At 43.0% G+C, this 13,573-nt stretch overlaps 1 protein-coding gene across 1 annotated transcript in view; it reads right to left on the bottom strand.

The window, feature by feature from the left end:
• Nucleotides 1-13,573, bottom strand: part of MSH2 (mutS homolog 2) — a 287,390-nt gene that overhangs the window by 16,110 nt on the left and 257,707 nt on the right. Inside the window, exon 14 of the mRNA XM_082252339.1 lies at nucleotides 11,434-11,681. Within this exon, the coding sequence (XP_082108465.1) occupies nucleotides 11,434-11,681 (248 nt within the window). The remainder of the gene's footprint in view (nucleotides 1-11,433; nucleotides 11,682-13,573) is intronic.

Genomic DNA, 13,573 nt, shown 5'->3' with positions numbered 1-13,573 from the left:
GTAGATAAGTAAGAGATGTATCATTAGTCCCTGAGGGAGTGAGCCGTGCCCAGGGCACCGGGAAGTTCTCGTGCATACGGTAGAATATTGGCAATAAATCGTGGCTAGATAAACTGCCTCACTAGATATCTCATTGGTCCACGGTACTTGTGGCTACAAAAGGATCAAGAGAAAAAAGAGGGAGAAGGGAGGAAGAAGGGAAAGCAGGGTTGGGAAGGTGGGAAGGGGTAGATGGAGAGAGCTACTGCTCCGCGCCGGGCAGGACGATCTCCCAAAGCCCCATGGCTCAGGAGCACATCAGGGATTTCCCCGTCAGAGAGGATGAACACATTCCAATAGCTCCATACCCGCTCTTATTTGTCACGTTTGTGCAGCGCCGTAAGGGTCAGATCTTCCATCCTATTAATCTCTTCCAGCCTGCGCATGCAGTCCCTAATGGTGGGCGACTGGGACGTTTTCCAGTAGAGTGGAATACAGGACTTTGCCGCACACAAAACGTGTGGGACAACTGATTTCTTGTATTTTCTCATGGGGATGCTGGACAGTTTTAAAAGAAAGAAGGCCGGGTTATCTGGGATCGTATGATCGGTGAGATCCCTCAGTAGGGAGCCGACCGCGGTCCAGAAATCGCGGAGCCGAGGGCACGACCAGAAGATGTGCAAGAGGGTACCCCTTTCCTCTAGGCACCTCCAGCAAGTGTTCGACGTCCCAGGGAACATCTTGCTAAGCAGAGATGGGACCCTGTACCATCTCAGAGAAGGTTTTTTACCTTCATGCAATCTATGCTGCACAAAGAAAGTTTTTTTTACCTTTATGCATAGAATGCATGATGGTAAAAACTCCTCTGTGCAGCAGTCCACCCAAACCCCCACCCCCCCCCATACTTACCCTAAATGCAGACAGTTTGCTCTGAGGGTACTTGGCAGGAGGGATGGGGCCATCAGCGCCAGTGCGGGACCTGAGAAGAGGATCAGGGCTGCTCTGTGCAAAACCCCTGCACAGAGCAGGTAAGTATAAGGTGTTTGTAATTTTTTTTTTATAGACTTTTAAAGACTTTAATATCACTTTAATTGGCACCTGCCTAAATTGGCCCTAACATATGTATGGATGAATTTGAGTTAGGCACATTAGATTGTAAGCTCCTTCAGGGCAGGGACTAATGTAAATGTAAAATGCTGTGTACATTGACAGCACTATATTCTGTAAGTGCCTGTAATAAAATAAACTCTGACAGTTGATGTAGCAGGTGAGGGCCAGTCACGACCAAAGTCACTGTAGGCAGGAAAGGATCAAAGTTGCACGTGTCTCTCTGCAAGCATGTTTAGCAGCAGGGAGATTCTTTCTTGATTGTTACATGGAGGGAAAAAGTGTGAGGAGTGCACATCTACAACACTACACTAAAGAGATTACTTCAGCACTCCCAGAGCATTAACCCCTTTCATGGCAAAACTAATAGAAAATGGGTAATGATGGCTCCCAGCAATCACCATAAATGAGGGAAACTCAGGGGGCTCAGGCCAATTAGCTTACTCACTAAAAGTCTTCAAAGACAGGGCAAGTAAAAAGGCAACGGCAGTCCTGTATAAGTTAGCGCTCTGCAGTTAACTTATCACAGGACTGTCACTTGCCACATCCAATCCAGCAAAGTCTGGGGTGTGGTACAGTCCAAATGTCGGGCCCAGGATACCATGGTGGCAGATAGCTGCTGATTGGAGGGGGAGCCTCCAACAGTGTTATAAAGAGTAGGGCTGAAACAACTAATCGATTATAATCGTCAACTAATCGATTATGAAAATAGTTGTCAACTATTTTCGTAATCGATTAATGGTCAGCCAATTAGTTGTCCTTCATACAGAATGCATTATTTGTTTACATATCAGAAAATACAGTGCAACACACATACAGCTCAGTCAGTAAACCATCCATACATGTCAGTAGATGACAGAGAACTTGCGAATGTGTGAGGAGCAATGCCTCATGGGAAATGTAGTCCTGGGCAAGAGAAGGAACCAAGTGATTCTAAAGGCAGAGGTTTTTTAACCTTGCTATAGGGACACTCTGTACAGTACTATACTTTACTGCTTCCTATAGGGGCACTTTGAAGGCAGAAGGGGCTGGAAGTGCCATGGGGGGGGGGGCAGAAGAGGAGAATCAGTGCTGCTCTGTGAAAAATCATTACACAGAGAGGATAAGTATGACAAGATTGTTGTTAAAAAGAAAAAATCCAAAATTTACAATCACTGTAAGGGCTCTGCTGGGAAGATCAGCATCTGAACCCAGAGAAAGTGGAGGCCGATAGACTAGAGGTGATATAAGGCATTACAATTACATTTAAAGTAAAAGTTTATTAGTATTGTGCATTATACTGTATTTAAAATTATTATATCCATTAAAAAAAAAAAAAAAAAAAAAGTCTCAGCTTTTAGTACTACTTTAATAAAAAAATGTTAATTTTCCCCCCTCCACCCTTCATATACCTTCATGTCTGACTCCCAGTTAAAATATCCTGCATATCCGACTTCTGGGCATATTTTTTTTATATACATACACATGAAAAAAAAAAAAAGCATGCTGCTGCTGCTGCTACTAAAGGCCTTCTGCTTCCCATACATGTATTGGATTTTTGGACAAAAATATTTGCATCTATATTTGTTCAAAAATGATTTGTATATTTGTTGAATGGACGAGTGTTTGAAAATTCCACTTGCTTTTAACAATAAATTTTAAAATAAATAAAACTTCTGAGCAAAAACCACATACACTATTTGAAGATTTGTTTGATCGAGAAGTTTTCTATTCTGCTCCTTCAAATTTTTCTGTCACTGTGGTTGACACCGGACACCAATATACACTAATGGTAAGAAAAATCGGATGAATGTTTTTAAAAATTTTCTAAAAAAAATTTAGTTTGTGTATTACCAGCATAAGTGACAGCAGGAACAGGGAGCTTGTATCAAACTACCTGCCTATTAATAAGGGAGTCTATCATGATTATATACCAATCCGGTCTGAAAATTTGCAAAACAGTGTTTTAGGTCTTTTAAAAATATTGATCTCGGAGTCTGATATGTACCACATTTAAACCTCTAATAATACATATATCTGTTTCAGAGTGGGTTAAATATCCAACTATATAGCTGGATATTTATATTTACCACTGCATATAGATATTCAAGAATATTAACTAAATTATACACTTTTTTTTTCTTCTAGGTTTTTATCCGATTAGTCGATTATTCGAAGCAATAATCGGCCAACTAATCGATTATGAAAATAATCGTTAGTTGCAGCCCTAATAAAGAGTCTAGATTACAGAAAAAAGTCTTAGTAAAATAAAAAGGTTAGTTTTTACAACAGCAGAGCTGAATAAAAGAGTCCACCCCCCTAGGACACAGGTAAAAACTAAGGCTGGCCATACATTATACAATTTTCTTGTTACATTTACTTTACATTTACCTTCAAATATGTAGTGCAAGGGTCTGCCTGATTGCATAGAAATAGCGTTTAGGTTTGACCCCATATTACATTGTTTTAATACATCTAAAAAAAAAAATATGTGCAAGAGAATTGTATACTGTATGCCCAGCCTAATGCATGTTGGTAGCAGGAAGGGTTTAAGCCCCCGTTCACACTGGGGTGACCTGTCAGGCGACCTGGTCGCCTGACAGGTCGCCGTAGGTCGCCTGGCATAGAGAAGCTGTGGACCCGTTCTAATAGGAGCGACACAAGTCGCTCCGACTTAGAAAAAGAGTCCGGAGCTTCTTTGGGGCGACCTGGAGCGACCTGCATTGACTTCAATGTTATGAAGTCCGTGCCGGCCGCTCCGAGGTCGCGAAGCGAGCAGCGCGCCGCGACCTGTGAGGTCGCCCCAGGAAGTTGGATCGCCCCAGTGTGAACGGGGCATTACCCTGAACTGGCTTACAGTTTTTTTGTTTTTTTTGCCAGTGTCCAATTCGCCTGTAGATGGCAACATAACCTGAAGGTTTTAGGCTCCATGTACACGGGACGCTGGAAATGGCCGTTTAGGAGCAGTTGGGCGTTTTTTTCAGAAGCCCCTGAACCCATCTACATGTTATCTTATCTGTCCATGTACACCAGGTCGTTTACAGTCATTTGCAGGCAGTTGCGTTCAGGGACTGTTTTTAGAACGCAATTATTTGCGTTCGAACGTGTGTTTCCCAGGGTTTCAAACGCACAAACGCGTCTGGACGCGTCCGAACGCGATGACCCACGTTTAGCGTTCGCGTTTTTCCATTTTAAAGGGGAATAATTTTTTTGACCTTTAGGAACGCTTCTAAACGCAAATGCCCGCAAACGCTGCTAAACGCCCGCTAAACGCGGGTACAAACGTGACCGAAACGTCCTAAAAATTCCAGCATTCAAAGGGACTTTTAACAACGTCCCGTGTACATGGAGCCTAAGACTTCCTGTGTGCCTTTAACCACTTAAGGACCAGGCCTATTTCTGACACTTGTTTACAAGTTATAATCAGTTATTTTTTGCTAAAAAATGGCTTAGAACCCCCAAATATATATATGTATTTATTTATTTATTTTAGCAAATAAAGCAGTATTTTAAACGCAATTCTTTTGGGAAAAAGTAAGATTTTTGTAAGATCTTGCCGTAATATCTTTTTCTCTGATGTCCATCGACAGACGCAGCCTCATCTCTATGAGCTGAGTGGGTTTATGCTCCTCCCATCAGGAGGAGTCTAGGCAGGAAGATTTGAATACACACACCCAGGAGGCTGTCCCTCCAGGCATAAACCCCCACTGCACAACCCAGCACATCAGTTTAGTTTAAAAGCAGTGAAGACAACAGAACCAACCCCAAACAGAGAGGCGGGTGCTGCGTCTGTCAATGGACATAAGAGAAAAAGATCTTACAGTAAGATCTTACAAAAATCTTATTTTCTCTATCAACCGATGCAGCCTCATCTCCATGAGCTTAGTGGGACGTCCCAAAGCAGTGTAGGCATGAGGGGTGGGAAAATACAACCAGACAGTAACGTCAACTCCAAAAGGCTAAACGTAGCCAACAGGGCAACATGGAGCCCAAACAGGAGCTCACCCAGATAAAAGACCCCAAAGAAGTACAAACAAACATTTTCTTAAGAAACAGCAGCCTGCAAAACCTTGCGGCCAAAAGAGGCATCCGAGGAAGCCAACAAATCCACCTTGTAAAATTTGGTAAAGGTGTGCACAGATGACCAAGTCTCTGCCTTACAAACTTGTACAACAGAGGCCTGATGGTGAAAAGCCCAAGAGGCACTCAGCGCTCTAGTAGAATGCGCCTTCACAGGGAAAGGAGGAACCTGACCCTTGATCGACTAAGCCTGAACAACCGCCTGCCTGATCCATCTTGAAATGGTCGCAGCGGATGCAGCCAAACCTTTGCGAGGACCGTCCGGAGGGACAAAGAGTCCGACTTCCTGAAGGACTCAGTAACTGTCAGATAAACCCTTATTGCCCGAACCACATCCAGAGAGTGCAAGGCATAAGGAACTTATGTGCTGGGTTGTGCAGTGGGTGTTCATGCCTGGATGGACAGCCCCCTGGGCATGTGTATTCAAACTTTCCTGCCTAGACTACTAAAATATTTCTACAGATTACCAGTTTAGGGTTACAGAGGTCTAGGACTATAATTATTGCGCTCCCTCTAACGATCACGGTGATACCTCGTGTGGTTTGAACACCGCTTAGATATGTGGCGCAACTTGCGTATGCGCTCGCTTCTGCGCGCAAGCTCGGAGGGACGGGGCGATTTAATTTTTTTTTTTAACTTTTTTATTTTTACACTGTCCCTTTAAAAATATTTTTTTTTGATCACCTTTATTCCTATGTAAACATCCCTTGTAATATAAATAAGCAGGACAGGTACTCTTTATTGTGAAATCTGGGGTCAAAAAGACCTCATTATCTCACAGCTACACTAAAAAAGTCTTTTTTTTCCATGATGAAAAAAAATAGGCCCTTTAAGGCCGTTGGGAGGAAGCGATGTATGACATCGCTCCGGTCCTCCAAAGCCATAGAGTGGAGTGAGGTCGACTTGCTCTCACTCCACTTCCTGCCTAGGATGCCATCGGACCGGATCGTTTTCTCTCACGCCGCTGGGACCACTTTTATGTTAAAGCGGACCGTCCGCCCAGTAAAAACCATCTGCATTCTATGACCCCCCCTGTGGTATAATCGTCATTTATCAGAACTCCTTCATATTCCGGACCCTGGTATCTGGATTACTAGGGGGATATATCTGCTATCACGTTATTTCAGGTGGTGCCATCAAGCAGTTTCCCCTGATTCAGGGGGAATTTCAGCTCCCGGCCTCTATGCGCTTTTACTATTTGCAGATCACACATGCCCTGCGGGCACAATTTTTTAATGATTTCCCTGCCTTACCCTCAGTTGAGTTACTGGACATGATTAGAGGTCAGGACTACCTCAAACTAATTTCTCAATTGTATGATATGCTGGGTATCAAGCAGGTGAGCGACCTGGCGTATGGTGTTCGGGGATCCTGGGTGGGGGATGTTGGGAAGCTGGAGGAGGAAGACTAGAGTGAAGCCTTGGAGGCCTGTACGCTTGTCTCCCCCGAAGCTGTCGGATAGGCTCACGCAAATTTATATCACCGACAGATCGTACCTTACTTCGGTGCGGATGGCTAGGTTCGATTCCTGCCGCTCCTCTGCATGCCCTAGATGCTTGCGCTCCCCGGGCATGTTCGGCCACATAATCTGGCATTGTCCGGACATGCAGGGATTCTGGACTCAGGTTATCCAGTTCCTCCACGACTGCATGGGCTGCCCTGTCTCCTTGGATCCCAAGTTATGCATCCTTGGGATTTTCCCTAATGAAGACACAGACAAAAACACAGACAAAAACAGACACTTCACTTTCTCCGTGAAACTTTATTCACTGCTAGGAAACCGATCGCCCTAAAGTGGATGCAACCAGCCTCTCCTACCCTGTCTTCCTGGTTGGCGGCCGTTAATGTCACCCTCCCATATAAAAAGGTCCTCTATGCTAATAGAAGATGTCCAAAAAGGTATAAGATCTGGGATAAATGGCTCGAAGCCCCTGCTACGTCCACCACCTAAATACGGTTGTTTGACTTGGTCGCGGCATACCCATATTGTGCCCTTGGGATCTCGCCAGCACCCGCAGCGCACGTTTAGCTTGATGCTCCACAGTTGCTGGCTTACTATTGTGGTATCCTACCTCTATTACTGTTATCTGTTTTTTTTGTTTACCATTGCGATCCCTCCCGGCTCCTCAGAATTTCTGCGGATCGGGGGGGTTAGCACAATATTCTCCATTTACCTGACCTTACTTCCTGTACCACCAGCTTCAGTAATGTTTTCACTGACGGCGACTGTACCTGTTTTTGTTTTAATCTGTGATGTACTCAATAAACGTTTGTTTAAAAAAAAAAAAAAGTGTTACTAAACCCACAACAGTAAAATCAGTCTGTATATGCAGTAAAGCATATTTGTTATACTCACTGTGGAACCTAAGGGCTACATTTTCTGCATTGAGTAAAAAGGCTGCTTGATGCTGTCTTCTCTGATCATTTTCTTCCCATGTATACAAAAAATAATCTGATATTTACAAGCCAGGGGGCAGGCTGCACATGCTCAGTTTGGTGTGTATTGATAGAGGTTTTTATTTTTTGGCAGTGAGTATGTGGTCAGCAGAGGGCCAATCAGCACTGTCCAGACAGCGGGTCAGGAGCCCTGCATTCTCATAGCACAATTGTGGGATAACGAAAACCCCTCCTACAAGCTTTAACCACACACTGATAGAAGTCACAAGACTGCTATATACTGCTGATGAGAAAAGGTATTTAGCAGTTTATATTTACTAAAATAATTGCATTTCCATGTTCTGTGTACCGTGGAGACCAGATATAGTGACTGTAGGCTCCTAGGTTTAGTAACACTTTAACATGGGTTATTAATCTATATGAAGGAAACACATTGCTGAAAATAGCACGACTGATACAGCAGGATTTAATCATGCAGCACCACAACCTATATAAATGTGAATATAGCCTGCAGGTATAAAGTTCTCACATCTTGTGTCGAAATGTAAAGGTATCCACGAGACAGCAGATGACAGTCACCTGGTTCATCAATTTTAGATAGGACTGTGACAGGACTGCGAGTCTAGTCTGAGTGATCCCAGATGGAGCCTGCCTTTTATTGTTGGAAAGGGCACATGCAATTGGTTCGAAACCCTGTACTGATCTCTATACTGCTACTCCTGTGCAAAGTCACAGCTTGAAGCTTCTACTCTGCTTCCTTTTACATCTCCCTCCAACCTCTCTCCACTCGTCGGTTCTATTCAGGCTTTGCATGATGAGGGAGAGCAGACATGCATGTTTATGGGCAAACTATTTTATTGCAGGTATTTAAAAGGTTTGTCTATATACAGACTGTGGAGTGTAGCTGGCTGTAAACAAGTGATCCAGTCACCGAACAATAAGCCTTAAGAACAATAGTTATAAAAACACAAAGGTTAACATCAGGTGATGTTAGCAAGTACAGCGAGCAGAGACCAGCAAGTGTCAGCCGTCTCGGAAAACAATGGACACTGTCTAGAATGCACTCACATCACCTTCATCCTTCACATCCCCCGACGCTCAAGCAAAATTGTCAGGCTCAGACAAAGAAAGTAAAGTTAGATAAAAGGGGACAACATCAATCTTTCATAAGCATAAGAAAATGATCATTTAAAAAAAAAAAAAAAAAAAAAATATATATATATATATATATATATATATATATATATATATATAGATTCCTGCATATACTCAGGTGTAACTGTTCCTATTTATATTGGAGTCCTGTCATCTAGCACAATCCATGCACATCATTTTGTCAGCTACTGCAGTCCGGAGAAAACTCAATTATCAGCAAGTCTTAAACAAACAGATCAATGAACACTGCACCAACATGGCTTCACCCCCAAAGCAAACACTCCCGTCTTATTGACATGTTCAGTATTACTGCTACATTCATCTGCAGCTCAAAATACGGCTGAAGGGTTTCAGGAACAACATAAACACACCGACCTGGACTTTGGGTGGATTAGAGGAGTGAACACTCATTAGTGCAAACTGTTTAAGAAAGAGACACCCTTCTACTACACCTCCGGTCAACCGGAACACGAAGTGATAAAAACCAAATATGGTCAATAGAGAATCTGTCACTTCCATTCAAGACAGAACAATGTCAAAGAAGGTCATTAGCCCAGTGTAAGATTTAACACAGAAACCACACATGGTTTAGACCAGGGGTCTTCAAACTACTGCCCTAAAGTTGTTCAGGAACTACAATTCCCATCATGCCTAGTCATGTCTGTGAATGTCAGTTTCACAATGCCTCATGGAATGTGTAGTTCCGCAACAGTTGGAGGACCGTAGTTTGAGGATCCCTGGTTAGGACTGTAAGCCCTTGCTAGAAAATGGAATGGGAATCCTTGACAGGTAAAAATCAATGGCTGGGCGGGTGACCGATTATAAGATTGTCACTTTGCAGTTCGACATCAAAGCTCCTTAGTAAATATGAAATAGTATATTCAAGATTAAAAAAAAAAAAGTGACCAGTCCTTTTCTTCCCCCTGTCCCTCTTAGCCTCTTTCTCATCTCATCTTTTCCTCTGCCCTACGCTTTTCTATCTCCATTTTCTCTATAATACGACTGTGATCTAATTATTTTATCTTTGTTTTTGCTTTGGATTCCACTACTGTTTGATACTGTTTAACTGCAGTTGTTCTTGACTCAGTCCCAGGCAATTACCCAACGCTATATTTCTGCCCCACAGATTGCATAACCCTTGTGTTCTGACTCATACTTGTGTCACCTTGTACTTTCAGAAAATGTTATTTTCATTGCTTATTTGATTGTCAATTGTTGTAATATTCAATTCCTTTTTCAAATAAACACATATTAAACAAAAATAAAGTGACCAGACCATTAAACATGTTGGTATAAAAGGCATTGCAGTAGTGTAATGTGTCTGCATCCCTGAATAAATCCATCAGTTTTAAGTTTTCTATGCACTGGAATAGTGCAGGCTCAACAACTTTGACTGCATTGTACATCTGTGCTACCATTCATTCCGAATAGCATCCCAATGAACATACAGTATACATTGTAAAACAGATCAGCGCCAGGATGCATCACATACAGTATGCTTGGTGCATTGCGGTGAATTGCCAAAAAAGTACTTCAAGTTTTTTCATAAGTTTAGGTTTGTTAAGCGTTATTTGATGACTGAGCTTCAATAAATACAATTTGTGGAAACACCCTTGCAACGTAATGAAGAAAGCATTAAGCCCATGTTCACACTGGTCCGTTCTGACATGTGATTTGACATGTCAAATTGGAGCCAACTGCCGGAATTGCCATCGTCTGCAAAGTTGGCATGGCTTCCCAAAAGTAGTTTCTTTACTACCTTTGGCGACTTTGGGGGGCAATTTCAATAGACATTTGTGCAGAAACCCGCAGAGATGTCTGAAATTGCCCCTAAAGTCAGACTGAAAAAAGAGTTCAGCTAAACTTGCACAATTTTAAACTGGCCTCAGTTTGAGCCTAGCTAGGCTAAGAGATAAATGTGTCTTTTTTGACCATACTTCTCTTCTGGGTCAAAGGAGTGCACTTAATTTTGCTCTCCTGTGACCCAGAATTTAGCAAACAGCAGGCTAAAACTCGCTGTCAGCTGATGTCACAGAGCCTTTCCAGGCTCCGGAAGAATCCCGACCATATTGTCAGTATCCACTCGGAAGCCTGATTAACTGCTGGCCCAGGCTTTCAGTGCATTGCTGAGAGCTTGAGCAAGCTTTTCCTGTCCCCTCTTCAGCCGTGAGCTCCGGGAGGGGCAGAGCAGAGAGAACTGACTGACAGCCACCATTCTCAATGCCGGCCGGGGACAGCTTGCAGCATCAGATTGATGCTTCAGCATGGAGGGGAGTATGTTTTTTTTTTTAAACTTCTCTTTTAAATACATTTAGCAATAAAAGTTTGCCACTGCAGTTATCTTTTATGTCACTTTTAAATGAAGGTTCTGTACTTTTACAGAAATGACTGATCCTCAAATATAGAAAAACAATGTAAGAAACAGCAGCAAGAGCAATTGACATTGGGGGTGATTAGATAAGGCAATAATGACACATTTCTGACAGTGTGGATGTAGTCAGGAGCTCTGCATCAAATTCATGAAAACCTTTGACATTTACATTGTGGTTCCTGACAAATGCACGAAGCTCTTGTAATAGCTTTAGAGTATTTGGCTATAGCTGCAGCAAATTCATAAGGTAAAACCTCCATACTGTTGATAAGGAAGGTGGCGTTAAATAAGAAACCTTGAGTATGTTGGTTGTGTTGCACATTTGTGATACGCTCTATGGATTTCATGGAATTTTTCTTCCTCACCTTGCTTGACTCGGTAGAGCATGGTCAGCGTGTCGTCTGTTGTAAGAGCCGTCACATGTAAATTGTTCACAGTTGGCACCTGATCAGCCAGAGCGGTTAGTTCATGGAAGTGAGTGGCAAACAAACAAAAGGCCTGAATTTTAGTAGAGATGTACTCGGAAATTGCCCAGGCCAGGCCAAAACCGTCATAGGTGGAGGTGCCTCTGCCCAACTCGTCAATGATGATCAGAGAGTTCTCGGTTGCTGATCTGTAAGATAAAATTATAAATACAGCTTTCAACTTCTCTGTACAGAAAGGAGACGAATAAGAGACCGTAGGGATCTTAAATATAGCCTATTTTTCTTTTGTATTTTAGAGAATGACCTTTTTTTTTTTTCATTTTGTGTAACAGATCATCTTTCTTTGGATACTACACACAAAAGCTTCAATACTTGTATGTAAAACACAGAACGTTTTTCATTTTATTGGTCTCACCTACAAATTACTTAAATCTAATTTGCGGTCATAGGATTTAAACTGACAGCCATTACCATTCACCCACAATTGCTTGCACATGCCCTCTGGCACAGTACACCCAGCAGATAACCACTTATAAACGGACTGTAGGAAGTGTGTTGCAGATCTTTCCTCCTGTCTGTATATTAACGTCAGTGCATATAAACTGCAGCAGAATCAGATTGGATCCTACTGCTGGCCCTTCCTTTCCCAGATGACTATTCCCTATCAGGACGAGAAGCATTAAAACAAATCTGTTCTGCCCTCCATTGGCAAAGCGCAAATTTCTTTAAAGAATAATTCCAGGTGTGGTAGTTTGGCCCAATGTAACTAAGCATATACCACACCTGCGGGATACTTCTAGAAGCTGAAAATCACTGTAGTAGTCACCATTATTCCAGTGATCTCCACTAACTTCTGGGTCCTGTGCTGAGTGGCTGCCCCGCTGCATGAATGACACACAGGCGCCATTCAGAGAATGCGGTGCATTTTCTTAATGAATTCAAAATGTTCTCCAATTGGTCGAGGTGTGAAGGCAGAGAGGTGATATCAAGTTTCCCACCTCATCCAATCAGAAAAAGCTTTGCATTCACTGAGAAAACGAAGCTGAGCAGCCAACTTGTGTTCAAAATGCAACACGACAGCCGCTCAGCACAGAACCCAGAAGCTAGTGGAGATCACTGGAGTAAGTGTCCACTACAGTGATTTTCAGCTTACAGAGCAGGGGTCTCAAACTGGTGGCCCTCCAGCTTTTGCAGAACTAAAATTCCCATTGCAAGGCTGACAGTTACAAGCATGACTCCCATAGGCAGATGTATGATGGGACCTGTAGTTCTGCAACAGCTGGAGGGCCATCAGTTAGAGAGCCCTGTTCTAGAGGGATCCCACAGTTATGGTATATACATAGTTACATTGATCCAAGCTGGGCCAATGTAACTATGAAAAAAATGGCAAACATGGAAATCTTCTTTAAAGTGGAGTCCCACTCATTTTTGTGTTTATTAAAAGTCAGCAGCAACAAAAAGTGTAGCTGCTGACTTAACACATACTGACCTGTCCCACGGTCCAGCGATGCGGCCGCCCGAAGCCTCGCTCCTTTCACTCTCCTCTTGGCAGCGCCGGCAGAACTAGCATGGGCACCAGGCTGTGACAGATTTGAGGTTCACAGACGGGTGTGCACTGCGCATGCACTAGTAGCGCTGCGTGACCTGAACGGCCGGGCAATCATCGGAGACCTCTGACATGTCCCAGAAGATTGCAGGGAGGGAGGGGAGAGGAGAACTTCCGCCTAGGTGACTCGAGCGGAACGAGTGGAATTGAGAGCGGGTACCTGTCAAACTTAGGTACCCGCCCACCCCCCCCCCCCCCAAAAAAAAAAAAAAAGACATGCCAAACATGGCATGTCAGGGGTACTCAAAGCAGAAGTTCCACTTTTGGGCGGAACTCCGCTTTAAGCCACCTACTACCTCCTAACATAACAATAGGTTCACTTTAAATTGTATGTAAACCCCAACAACAAACAACTTATTTGTTCCGTTTTGGTCTTCAAAATATACATTTGAAATAGTTTTTTTTTATATACCTGTTTGATAAGTGTGAAAAAATACCTGTTGAGATCAGAAATATAATGAAATCCTGCAATGA

Source organism: Pelophylax lessonae, assembly GCF_965119305.1.
Source record: "Pelophylax lessonae genome assembly, chromosome: 3".
In the NCBI taxonomy this organism is placed as follows: Eukaryota; Metazoa; Chordata; class Amphibia; order Anura; family Ranidae; genus Pelophylax; species Pelophylax lessonae.
This window is presented reverse-complemented; position numbering and strand designations above follow the sequence as displayed.